Genomic DNA, 13,250 nt, shown 5'->3' with positions numbered 1-13,250 from the left:
GGCAGTGGGCATGGTAGCTTCAGCTCTCCCACCTGCTCCACGTCTGTATATTTTGGAAGGCTGGAGACCCCTAAAGATTTCATTCACTGCTCGCTTCTTCATGCATCCAGCAAGGTCTCCTGGCTTCCAGCTCATGACAGCAGATTGAACATGGGCATTTGCCTCACCTCCACCTTGAACTCACTAAAATGACAGTGAAGCCTTTTTTTTTTTTGAGACGGAGTCTCGCTCTGTCGCCCAGGCTGGAGTGCAGTGGTGCGAACTCGGCTCACTGCAAGCTCCGCCTCCCAGGTTGACACCATTCTGCCTCAGCCTCCCGAGTAACTGGAACTACGGGCACCCACCACCACACCTGGCTAATTTTTGTATTTTTAGTAGAGACGGGGTTTCACCGTGTTAGCCAGTGTGGTCTCGTTCTCCTGACCTCGTGATCCGCCTGCCTTGGCCTCCCAAAGTGCTGGGATTACAGGCGTGAGCCACCATGCCCGGCCAGTGAAACCATTTTTTAAAGGCAAAAAAACCAGAAAGGAATGTAAAATGGTACAGCCACTGTGGAAGGTAGTAGGCAGTTCCTCGAATAATTACAAATAGAATTCCCATATCATCCAGCATTTCCACTTCTGGAACGGCCCAGAAGAGCTGGGAGCCAAGACTCTTAACGGTGATTTGTACACCCCGTTCCCAGCAGCTTTTATAACTTAAAAGGTGGGAACATGCCGAGGATCCATCAGCAACTGAGTGGAGAAACAGAACATGTCCAGCCACGAAATGGAAAATTATTTCCAGTCTTAAAAAGGAAGGAGGTGTTGACAGATACACGTGGATGAACCTTGAGGGCATCATGCTAAAGGCAAGAAGCCAGTCACAGGCCAGAGATTACAGGATTCCACCTCCGTGAGGCCCGAGAGGAGTCAGATCCTCAGAGACGGAAACTAGAATGGTGGGTGCCACAACTGGGGGAGGGAGAAGCAGGAAGTGAGGGTTTAATGCGGATGGAGGTCTACTTTGGGAAGATGAAAAAGTTCTGGAGATGGACAGTGGTGATGGTTGTACAACAATGTAAATGTACTTAATGTCACAAAACTATTTTAAAATGGTTAAAGTGGTAAGTTTTATGTTATATGTATTTTACCACAATTTTAAAAACCCACAAAGAAAAAGAAAATGGAAAAGGAAGAACAACTGTTTTAGAAGCTGGAGCATGTGGACCAAAAATGGTGAATCCTGGGCAGATGGTGGGAAAACAGAAAAGCTAAAGCAGGCAGCAAACCCTTAAAAGCTCCAAAGTGGGTAGAGCCAGATTCCTCTAGCAAAGGGGGAAGAGGGTGACCCTGATGCTGAAAACAAAGGATTGGTTAAAACTCTGCTTAATAAGGAAAGCAGTCTGGGCGCAGTGGCTCACGCCTGTAATCCAAGCACTCTGGGAGGCTGAGGCAGGTGGATCACTTGAGGCCAAGAGTTCGAGACCAGCCTGGCCCACATGGTGAAACCCTGTCTCTACTAAAAAATACAAAAATTAGGCTGGGCGCGGTGGCTCAAGCCTGTAATCCCAGCACTTTGGGAGGCCGAGACGGGCGGATCACGAGGTCAGGAGATCGAGACCATCCTGGCTAACACAGTGAAACCCCGTCTCTACTAAAAAATACAAAAAAAAAAAAAACTAGCCGGGCGAGGTGGCGGGCGCCTGTAGTCCCAGCTACTCGGGAGGCTGAGGCAGGAGAATGGCGTAAACCTGGGAGGCGGAGCTTGCAGTGAGCTGAGATCCGGCCACTGCACTCCAGCCTGGGCGACAGAGCGAGACTCCATCTCCAAAAAAAAAAAAAAAAAATTAGATGGGCATGGTGGTGTGTGCCTGTAATCCCAGGTACTCAGGAGGCTGAGGCAGGAGAATCACTTGAACCCAGGAGGCGGAGGTTGCAGTGAGCCGAGATCGTGCCGTTGCACTCCAGCCTGGGTGACGAGCAAGACTCTGTTTCAAATTAATTAATTAATTATTTCTTTTTTTAATCCCCAGACAGGGACTTCGTTTCAAATAAATAAATATTTCTTTTTTTTCCAGACGGGGTCCCACTGTATTGCCCAGGGGAATGCAGTAGCGCTGTCACGGCTCACTGCAGCCTCCACCTCCCAGGCTCATGGGATCCTCCCACCTCAGCCTCTCGAGTAGCTGGGACCACAGGCACTACCAAGCCCAGCTAATGTTTTTCTTAAGTTTTGTAGAGACAAGGTTTCACCATGTTGGCCAGGCTGATCTCAAACTCCTAGACTCAAGTGATTCTCCAACCTTAGCCTCCCAAAGTGCTGGGATCACAGATGTAAGCCACCAAGCCTGGCCTCATATTTCTATATACTAGCAACAGATTATTAGAAGCTGGTATTTTAAAATACCATTTGCAATTGCATGTATTTATTTATTTAGAGACAGGGTCTCCAGGGTGGAGTACAATCGCATGTATTTATTTCTTCTGAGACTCTGTGGCCCAGGGCGGCATGCAGCGGTGTGATAGCTCACTGGAGCCTCCAACTCTTGGGCTCAGGCTATGATGCCCCAGCCTCAACATCTTGAGTAGCTAGGACAACAGGCCTGAGTCACCACACCTGGCCAATTTAATTTTTTTGTAGCGATGAAGTTTTGCAATGTTGCCCCATCTGATCTTTAACTCCTTGCCTCAAGCGATCCTTCTGCCTCAGCTTCTCTGTGCCTGCCTGCAGTAGCATTTTAAAATATGACATACTTAGAGATAGATCTGACAAAGGACGTGTAATACCTGCACAGTAAAAACTGCAAACCATTGCTGAAAGTAAAGCAGTAAAATAGATGACAAGGTCTGCTGTGCTTATGAGTCAGAAGACTCAATGCTGTTAGGCCATCACTTCTACCAAACTGATGCATAGATTAAATCTGAATGCAAATTGTACTACATTTTTTTATTTTAGAAATTGACAGGCTGATTCTAGAATGTATAGGAGCTACAAAGGACCTAGAATAGCCAAAACCCCTTTGAAAAAATACAGAGCTAGAGGATTTACAGCACCTGACTTGTTATAAAGCTAGACCGACAAGAGAGTGTGGCACTGGCCTTGAGGCAGATAGGGGGTCAGTGCCACAGAGAGCAAGGTTAGAACAGACCCCTGTATGCATGAGCCAGCTTTCCACAGTGCTGCAGAGGCAGCTTAGTGAAGAAAGGACAGCCTTTTCCTTCGAGGGTGCTGGGAAAACTGGATGTCCAAATGCAAACAACAGATGAATTTCAATGTATATTTTGGAGTGTACACAAAAAAATAACTGCAAATGGATCACTGGGAGACCAAGATATAAAACCTAAAACTATAAAACTTCTGGAACAAAACAGGAGAAAATGCTTGCTTTCCTGAGGGAGGCAAAGATTTTTATATATAATTCCAAAAGTACTATCTATAAAAGGAAAACATGGATAAATTGGATTTGATCAAAATTAAGTCTCCTACAAAAGACTGTTAAAAGAATGAGAAGATACACCAGTTACAGACACGCAGAGGGAGGAAGCCAGAGCGACTAACGGCAGTAATGGAATCAAGTTAGAGGCCATGTTTAGCTGATACGGAGACAGACGGTGACATCCAGAAATATTTACAGATGTGCGTGTGAACAGGAGTTAGCGTGCACGCAGGTGTTTCCTCATTCTGTCCGTTGAGAGGGCCTGCAAGCAGTGATTTCCTGGTAGCAGTAAGCACGTCACACACCCAGATCTTGGTTTCTAAATACCGTTTTCCATTAAAAGGATCCAGAGTTCCTTGGAGAAGTGGGTGATTCCAGGGCTGGTGCAGGGCATATACAATACGAGATGGAGTCAAAAGTGAGAAAGTGCCAGAGGTGGGGGTGACGCCTGCCACAGGGACACAGGAGCCAGCGGAAGGAGTTCTGAGTGGCCAAGGCTGGAGCAAGTTGAGCAACAAGATAAAGACCCATTGGGTTATAACCCAAGTATAAAATAAAATCCATAAGTAGGCCGGGCGTGGTGGCTCACACCTGTAATCCCAGCACTTTGGGAGGCCGAGGCGGGTGGATCATTTGAGGTCAAGAGTTCAAGACCGGCGGGCGCGGTGGCTCAAGCCTGTAATCCCAGCACTTTGGGAGGCCGAGACGGGCGGATCACGAGGTCGGGAGATTGAGACCATCCTGGCTAACACGGTGAAACCCCCCGTCTCTACTAAAAATACAAAAAACTAGCCAGGCGAGGTGGCGGGCGCCTGTAGTCCCAGCTACTTGGGAGGCTGAGGCAGGAGAATGGCGTAAACCCGGGAGGCGGAGCTTGCAGTGAGCTGAGATCGTGCCACTGCACTCCAGCCTGGGCGACAGAGCGAGACTCCGTCTGAAAAAAAAAAAAAAGAGTTCAAGACCAACCTGGCCAACATGGTAAAGCCTCATCTCTACCAAAAATACAAAAATCAGTCAGAGGTGGTGACGCATGCCTGTAATTCTAACCACTCAGGAGACTGAGGTGGGAGGTGGGAGTCTCTTGAACCCGGGAGGTGGAGGTTGCGGTGGGTGGAGGTTGCCAGGAGGTAGAGGTTGCAGTGAGCTGAGATCGCACCACTCACTCCAGCCTGGGTGACACAGTGAGACCCTATCTCACAAAAAAAAAAAAAAAAAAAAATCCGTGAGTCCATACTGATTGATATAAATGAATAATTCGCCGGGCGCGGTGGCTCACGCCTGTAATCCCAGCACTTTGGGAGGCCGAGACGGGCGGATCACGAGGTCAGGAGATCGAGACTAGCCTGGCTAACACGGTGAAACCCCGTCTCTACCAAAAAAATACAAAAAATTAGCCGGGCGAGGTGGCGGGCGCCTGTAGTCCCAGCTACTCGGGAGGCTGAGGCCGGAGAATGGTGTGAACCCGGGAGGCGGAGCTTGCGATGAGCCGAGATCCGGCCACTGCACTCCAGCCTGGGCGACAGAGCGAGACTCCGTCTCAAAAAAAAAAAAAAAAAAAGAATAATTCAGTAGATAGGAATAGATAAATCTGTGCAGAATAATGACAAATAATTTACATACATGTCCACCCTCCAGGAGCTGGAGCCTAACCCCACCCCTCAGGTGTGGGCGGGGCACAGTGACTTCTCCTACAGAGTGTGGCACGGAGCAGGGGGAGGAGATGGCACCTCACAGAAGCCTGGCAGCCATGACCTCAGCTAGGTCATGAAGGCTGGTGGCAACAGGGCGGAGTTACGCTGTGCAGAGCAGGAGGCAGGCCCAGATCAGCCTAAGGGGAACCCCTCCTCTGACTGCAGTGGCTGGCTTGGGGCCAGCTGCCTTCGCCCACTTGTTTCTGTTGGTTTTCTGACTGACAGGCAGAGAGCCCAGGCCATGGCCGCCCCAGCCTTGCTGCCAGCCAGAGGGCAGATGCTGCCTGCTCTCCTCCGACTCCCCAGACGCCTTCCCTGCACCTCTACTTAGGCCAGTACAGGCACAGCAGCTTCCCAGCCCACACAATGCTCCGAAGGGCCCCTGGCACCTCTCTGCCACTCACACACACAGCCACGTCCCCCCAGACACGCTCAGCCCCCAGCCAAACAGCGTGAGTCCCCAACAGGCCCAGGGGCCTGCTCACCGGCCAAGTGTGGGAGCTGAGTGGGCGCTGGCTCCTAGCGTTGTGTTCTGTGGTCCTCATGGTTCTCTTTGCTCCCCAGTGACACAGCACATAAAAGAGCTCCTGGAAAGAAACACTAAGAAGAAGTCCAAATTGAGAAAGAAACCCAAGCCTTATGTTGAAGAGCCGGATGGTAGGGCCTCTCCCCGCAGCCCCTGGGCGCTGCGTCTGCACAGCTCTGCTCTCCAGCCTCGGCCACCTGGCCTTCTCTTCTCTAACCGCTTCTGGGCGGGGGGGATGGGGCCACTAACCTCAGGCCTGTGGCCTCCTGAGCGAGCTGGAGGGCCCAGGTGACTGACTGGACCCCTGGAGAGGTCAAGCCTGTCCACACCTGTCTTGGTGCTGCCCAGAGTCATTTCCAACTTGCTTGCTGGGTTCTTGATGGGGTGGGGGCATGAGGACTTGCTGGCCGAGGGCTACTGGAGGTGCCCCCAGGTAAGTGAGTGGGCCTGACCCCCACAGGGAAGTTTGCAGGTGGAGAGGTATGTGGTGCCCTGGAGACAAGTACCCCTCAGCCCTGTCTTCCAGCCCAGGGCTGCCCCTGGGCCACAGGAGCCAAGCCTGCATTCAGAATCAGCAAGGAGCCATCCCCTGCTTTGATGGTGGGCCCCCAGAAGCTGGGGGAGGGCTTCCCTACCCTCCCCACCAGCACCCTTCCCACCACCCACACTCACCTTCCCCCAGGCCGTGGCTCAGGAAAGCCCTGTAAACCCAGGGCTGTGCCCTTTTGAGAGCTGTGCTGTCAGACCAAGTCAACTGTGTGCACACGTGCACACACAGGCTTCCAGGGCCACCTTCCCCGCTCCTGCAGTGTGGTCCTGCCACACTTGGTGCCTCATGCCCACTCGTCTGTCTAGAGCTCCGCCACCACCTCTCTGCTCCACTTCACTTCCTTTGAGACCACTCAACTTAGGCACCCCTTCCTCCAGGAAGCCATCCCTGACTGCATGCTGCCTATGCAGGCCCAGAACAGTGCCAGCAAGCTTTCTGTGGATGAGGTTTGCTTAGGGCCAACTTCAGGGCCAGCAGGAGGCTACAGGAGCATGAAGGGCCCTCGTGGGGAATGCCAGGATGGCATCTGCCGAGCTGGGGACTTGTCCTCACCCTGGCGCCTCCAAGGCTGCCACCAACAGGTCTGTGCCAGGGTACAGTGACCCAGTCCTGAGTCACCCAGCCTGGTCTCACCCAGGACCCTGGGAGAAGAGGGCCAGCTGCAATGTAGGGGTGAGATTCCTGGTCACAGGCATCCTCAGACCACTCCATCTGAGGCAGCGTAGAAGGAGCTCTGCGCTCCTGCCTGAGCTGGTGTCTGGTGGCCTGAGAGCTGGACCGACACTGTTGGCCGTAAAAGTCTCGTGGCTGCAGCCAGGCAGAGCAGGGAGCAGACTCCCCTGTGCCTGGAGTGGAGCCCAGTGGAACATTGCAGCCCAGAGTGTGTCAAGTGGCGAGCAGGGTCAACACCAGGAGGCCCTGGCCACACCTGGCGACCTGGGAGACCTGTGACCTGGTCCTGTAGCTCTAAGGTCCCCGGGGCAGGCCTGGCCACCGAGCAGAGCAGCACAGACCTTAGGAGAGCTGCTGCTGTTGGTCCCTCCATGGGCAGCCATCCCACGTGGGCTTGCCTGCAGCCGGAGGGGAATGGTGATGAGGGCTGAGGTCAGGCAAGGCCAGATCAGGGCAGTGGGCTCAGAGCAGAGCACCCCACACAGGTGAGGGTCTCCCTGGGCTGGCCATGGGCACTGCCCACTCTCACACCACAGGTCAGCAGACACCTTGGTGCCTGGCCCTGTGCCGATGCAGCGTGAGCAGCAGTCATCCCCAGCTTTCTAGACCTTAGGGCACAGGCCGCCTGACCCCGAGTGAAGCTGCAGGTGGGGCAGTGTGGCCTCAGTCCCTGGCCTACCCAGTACACTCGTGACGCCGGCAGCTGCCTGCTGAGCACTGCATGAGACAGGCGTTGTCACGGTCCCCATCCTACAGAGAAGTAAACTGAGGCACAGAGAGATTGCATCATGCTCACCATCAGCTGAGAAGCGGTGGCCCCAGTGTATTCCAGTCGCAGACTGTTGGAGGGTGTCCTGGTCCCAAGCAGGCTGGGGCTGGGTGTTTGTCCCACCAGGGGCCAGGGGACAGGAGATCAGGGCCTGTCTTCCCGCAGGGACAGCAAGCAGGAGGCCAGGCCCTGCCGTCTGCCCCAGGCCCCCCAGCCTAGTGACTCTGTGTCCCAACTGCTGAGCTGAGGCCCTGGGTTTCTGCCGCCTTCCTGGGGCTCTGAAGCCTGGGTCCAGTGTGTGTGGGCACCATCCCTTCTAGAAAAACGAGGGTACCTCATAGCCTGCCCAGACCGTTGGTCCCACGCTGGAGGCTGGGGCCAGATCCTGTGCCAGGACCTGCGGCCCCAAGGACCATGACAGATTTCCTAGGACCTAAACATCTATGAAAAAAAAATCCATTTTGGTTACTCTAAAAAAGAGTCTTGTTAGCAGTCACATGTCACTCTTTTGTGGCAATTAGAGATGGACTCAAGACGTGTGTGCTTTTTGAACCTGGTCCAAGGACCCGGTGTCCTCAGCTGTCCACTAGAAACTGCTCCTTCAAAGAAGACAAAGACGTTCCGATTGGGGGTCAGGATCCAGAGGCCCCCCTCACCCTGGCAGGCGGTAGGCTCTGGGTGCTGGGGCAGGTCTCATGTCCAGAAGCACAGGGTCCTGTCCAGCTGTCCAAGGTCCATGGCTCCCCTGGTCCCAGACGGCTTCTCTTGGCATGTTCTCTCATCTGCTTCTTCCTGACCTGGAGCAGGAAGGTGCTGCACCTTCCAGACCCAGCCTGGGAATCCTCTCCCCTCTGGCGCTTTCCCCTGGGCCCTGTGTCTGGAGACTCCCCAGGCTGAGGTCCCTGAGTCCCTCCCCAGGTGCTGACTCAGGCACACTGCCCCTCCCCCCAGGGACCCTGCTGTCAGGGGCTGAGTTTTAGAAAGCCCCTCCCTTGGGAAAGACTGGGCCTTCTCATTGCCACCTTAGTCCTTCAGAAGAGCCCAAAGGTGGTACTTCAAGCCCAGGGCTGCAGCAGAGCTGGGCTTGCTATCCAGATGGCTCAGTGTCTGCCTCCCCCAGCACTGGCTGTGGGTGCTGGGTAGGTGGAAATGACTCCTCCAGGGGCTCCTGCCCAGAGCCCAAAAGCCAGGGAGGGGCCTGAAGCAGAGCAGAGTCAAGTATCTGGACAGCTGCCTGGGTGAGGCCCCAGGGAGGGAGCAGTGGGGTCTAGAGGCCCTCGGACCCAGGTCCTTGCCTTCCTGTTCCTGTGGGGCCGTGGGAGGGCGGGTGGAGCTGCCACAGGGGTTCCTCCCCAGCCTGTCCCTCGCAGGTGGGCAAGTGCTCCTTGGGTCTGTGCTCTAAAGGACACTGCCTGAGAGAGTGAGGACCTGCTGCACTGGGCAGGGGGTGGCTGGGGCCCGGCCAGCCCTGTCCCCCAGGGCCCTTGAAGGACCTGCGTCTGTTCACCCCTCTTCTGGCCCCACACCCACACATCCACACCAGGTTGATCGGGTCCCATTTCTTTCCAGGGGTGGCGATAAGCACATATGCCAAGTACTGTTACCACAAGCTGCAGAAGGCAGCCTTGACCGGGGCCAAGAAGGTACGGGTGCACCTGGGGGACCGGGGAGGGCAGGCGGGGACACAGAGACCCTTGGTGGACAGCCCCAGGAGCCCCGCCTGCAGTTTGGTGTGGGGCAGAAGTGCAGAGGGTGCCACACAGAGCCCACCTAGGTGAGTGGTGGGGTGCGCCAGGCCGACCCTGTGTTCTGACCTGTACCCTCCCCGAGGGGCTCTTCCCAGGCCCAGACTCCCAGCTCAGGAGCAAGGCAGGCAAAGGGCTTCAGTCAGACCGCGCCACAGGACCTCATTCCCTGTACCTGTCCCAAGAGCCTGGCCCCTTCCCCACATCCTCTTCTCTCTGATGCACTGCTTCCATCACACCCCTCCCCAGGGCTCTCAGCCCTGCCACAGACTTCTGGAAGTTTCACCCCAGCTCAGCCAGCTTGGCCTGTGCTATGCTCCCTGACAGCCCTGGCCGGCCCAAGGGACACTCCCACCTTCCCAAGGGACCCTGCGAACTGGTGCTGTAGACAGTGACTCCGGCCGGGGAGCTGGGCTTGTCCGTAGCTCTAGTTGGAGCCAGGAGTTCACAGGGATGAGAGGAGGGGAGGCAGAGCCAGGGGCAGCCCAGGAGGAGTTAGGGTTTGGGGGCGAGGAGGGCTGGAAGCAGGACGGCCAGGCCAGACCAGGACAGAGCCTGTCTTCACAGGGGCTGAAGAAGCCCAACGTGGAGGAGATCCGGCACGCCAAGAACGCCGTGTTCAGCCCGTCCATGTTTGGCAGCGCACTGCAGGAGGTCATGGGCATGCAGAGGGAGCGCTACCCTGAGCGCCAGCTGCCCTGGGTGCAGACACGGCTCTCTGAGGAGGTGCTGGCGCTCAACGGTGACCAGACAGAGGGCATCTTCAGGTGCCACGGCAACCCCGGGCGCCGGGTGTGGGGGCCACAGCTGTGTGTCCACCATGCATCTTTGGCATGTAGGAGCCATTAAGCCTCAGGCCTGCTGGGCTGCTTCCCCACCCCTACCTGAGAGCAGATGGAAGGCTGGGGCCACAGTGTGGAAGCTGACCCCAAGTGTGTGCAGGCCGGGAAAGAGGACAGGACCCATTCTGAAGAGGAAGCACAGCCAGCCAGGGAGGGCGCCCCTGCAGATGGCCACCAGCGGTCCAGAGCGTGCTTGGACACCAGCCATGGGCAGCCCAGGGTGTGAGCCTCAGATGACAGGCAGCCCTCGTCTGTGAACAGGGATGGCACAGGGTGCCACCCACTCCCGTGACTCACCTGTCAGGGCAAGGGGTACCTAGGCCCCAGGAGGGCAGCTGGGGAAACTGAGGCTTGCAGGTTGAGCCCCAGTGGCCCTTTGGTGAGGGCATCCACACAGGGAGCCAGCAGGGGTCCAGGGAGGGACGGTGGCCTGGGGAAACACCACACTCGGACCCAGGTGTATGGGGCAGGAATCCTGAAGAGTGCCATCCACCCATGTTCGTGGGAAAGAGGCCAACTGGGGTGGCAGGGGGTCCTGAGGTTTTGCTCCCTCCAGGGGTCAGCAGGGGCCAACCAAAGGGAGTGTCCAGGCGGAATCATGAAGCCGCAGCGCAGGCTCCTGTTGCCTGAGACCTGCCCTGTGCCCTGCAGGGTCCCTGGGGACATTGACGAGGTGAATGCTCTGAAGCTGCAGGTGGACCAGTGGAAGGTGCCCACAGGCCTGGAAGACCCCCACGTCCCTGGTGAGTCCTCCACACTGCAGCAGAGCAGGCCTGGCTCAGGCTGTGGCTAAGGGGTCCCTGTCTCCACCTCTGGAGTCCACCCTGATCCTGCCTCCTGCCCAGTGATATGATGGCTTCCCAGTCACTTCCAGCACATCCTCCTTCCTGCCCATTGCACAGTCTCCCCAGGTGTCTGCGGGGCACTCCGAGGCCTGCCTGTGCAGTGCAGCCCCCTCCCAACCTGCTGCTCTCTGCCCTGTGCCCTTCCGCCATGCCTGCTGTGCAGACACCCCCTCGGGGCAGCTGCACAGACTCCTGAGAAAAACCCTGTTTCGCACGTCTCTGCTGGCGTGACCCCCATGCCTCCAGGATCAAGTTCAGGCCCCTAGGAGCTGAAAGGCCCTCTGGGGTCCGGGCCCAGCCGGGTCAGATGGGCCCTGTCCAGAACAGGGCCGGCCCTCCCAGCCTGTCACCCACAGCACCCCTCGTGTCCGCCACAGAACCCCACTTGGTCCAGGGGTGCCCGCCGAGCAGGCCCGCTAAGCCCCATGCTGTGTCCCCAGCATCCCTGCTGAAGCTGTGGTACCGGGAGCTGGAGGAGCCCCTGATCCCGCACGAGTTCTACGAGCAGTGCATCGCGCACTACGACAGCCCCGAGGCGGCGGTGGCCGTGGTGCACGCGCTGCCCCGCATCAACCGCATGGTGCTCTGCTACCTCATCCGCTTCCTGCAGGTACTTCCCTCCGCGGGGGTCCCCGCCGCTTCCCCCGCCCCGCCCCGCCCCCGCCCCTCCGCGCCCACCCTCGCTCCTCCTCCAGGTCTTCGTGCAGCCGGCCAACGTCGCGGTCACCAAAATGGATGTAAGCAACCTGGCCATGGTGATGGCGCCCAACTGCCTGCGCTGCCAGTCCGACGACCCGCGCGTTATCTTCGAGAACACCCGCAAGGAGATGTCCTTCCTGCGCGTGCTCATCCAGCACCTGGACACCAGCTTCATGGAGGGTGTGCTGTAGTGGGGGCGCCCGGGGACAGGAGGGACGTCCTGCCGCCCTGAGCCAGGCCGAACCCCGCACTCGCTCTCCCGGCAGAGGAGCCAGAATCGCCCGGCCCAGCCCTGCAACCCCCTCCCCTCCCCCAGGCCCCTGGCCCCGGCGCTCCCCACGTCTGCTGCCTGGTCTGAGGGTGCAGCCAGGGCAGAGCAGCGGCTGGGAGGGCGCCTCTGGCCCCCCACCTCACGGCCAGTTCCCGCGGGCACCGCCTCGCCCTCCGCTGGCCCCAGGTCAGCTCCGAGAAAGTGCCTTCAGTGCCTTCAGTGTCCTGGAGCCGAGCGACACTGCCCTCCGTGGGGCCGGGCTGCCTCCCCGTGGCTCCTGCGCGTCCTGGCCTGGGCCTTGCCCAGCCGCCCCCGTCTCCTTCCCTTCCTCCGGTCCTTGTCCTGACCTGCAGCTCTTCCCAGCCCCGGGGGAGCTTCCCGACCTGTCCCGCCGCCTCTCCCTTCCTCGGCCCGTGGTCCCCAGCTGGTGACTGCTCAGGAGTTTGGGGGCTCCAGGGCAGTGGGCCCGGGGTCTGGCAGGCTCTCGGTGGGTGGGGTGGGGGCCCCCAAACCAAAGTCCTCTGGGGTAGGGGGCAGGGCTGGGCAGGCATTCTGGGGGCAGGGTGGGGGAGGGGCGAGAGTATTTTTTCTTCGTGTAACTATAAATCCAGAATCTATCCTGCATCGCAGCCCACCTGTGTATAGAGATATAAATAGAGGGAAAGATATAAGAACTAAATTTGCTAATGACATAGTTTTAACCTAAATACTATTTATCTCTGAGCCGTCCCTGTCCTCCGTGCAGAGGAAGTTGAGGTCATTCCTTCTTTTCTTCTCCGATCTTTTTTCTTGGCTTCTGACCAAAAACCAAGCTCTACCCCATCCCCGTCCCCGACCTGCAGCTGACGAGCGTGAAGACGCCGCGCCCGGGACTGCCTGTTCTCGAGGCCAGAGCTGCTGGGGGACCGAGTTTGTACATTTTCCATTTTGGGAATTTTGAGTTCCAATTGTTGTAAAACTTAATTTCTCCCCAGTTTTTATATATATATTTTTTAGAGTTCCGTTTTTATTTATTAAAAACAAAAGGCCCAGCCCTGCCGAGGCCCGGGCGGCGTCCTCAGTCGGGTGGCCCCGGGGCCTTTGCGGTCCCGCCCGGCTCAGACGCTCGCCCAGACGCATGGACCCGAGAGGCGACGACGCGAGTGAATAAAGTGCACATGGACCCTGCGCCGTCTCCTGTTCCTTGTGGGCGCGGCCGGGGGCGGGAAGAGACGCGGGGCCG

At 57.2% G+C, this 13,250-nt stretch overlaps 1 protein-coding gene across 2 annotated transcripts in view; it reads left to right on the top strand.

Moving 5' to 3' along the window:
- Positions 1–13,195, top strand: part of ARHGAP39 (Rho GTPase activating protein 39) — a 142,874-nt gene extending 129,679 nt beyond the window's left edge. The window contains exons 7-12 of one of the 2 annotated variants that reach the window (XM_009213812.3): positions 5,674–5,766; positions 9,196–9,269; positions 9,939–10,138; positions 10,865–10,956; positions 11,499–11,668; positions 11,754–13,195. In XM_009213812.3, coding sequence (XP_009212076.1) covers positions 5,674–5,766; positions 9,196–9,269; positions 9,939–10,138; positions 10,865–10,956; positions 11,499–11,668; positions 11,754–11,948 — 824 coding nt within the window. In that variant the 3' untranslated portion in view covers positions 11,949–13,195. The remainder of the gene's footprint in view (positions 1–5,673; positions 5,767–9,195; positions 9,270–9,938; positions 10,139–10,864; positions 10,957–11,498; positions 11,669–11,753) is intronic. The other variant, XM_003903285.3, reaches the window with a different exon arrangement.
- Positions 13,196–13,250: the final 55 nt, after the last annotated feature.

This window comes from Papio anubis, chromosome 8, assembly GCF_008728515.1.
Source record: "Papio anubis isolate 15944 chromosome 8, Panubis1.0, whole genome shotgun sequence".
Taxonomy (NCBI): domain Eukaryota; kingdom Metazoa; phylum Chordata; class Mammalia; order Primates; family Cercopithecidae; genus Papio; species Papio anubis.
The sequence above is the reverse complement of the archived record's forward strand: the minus strand, read 5'-3'. Positions and strand labels throughout refer to the sequence as shown.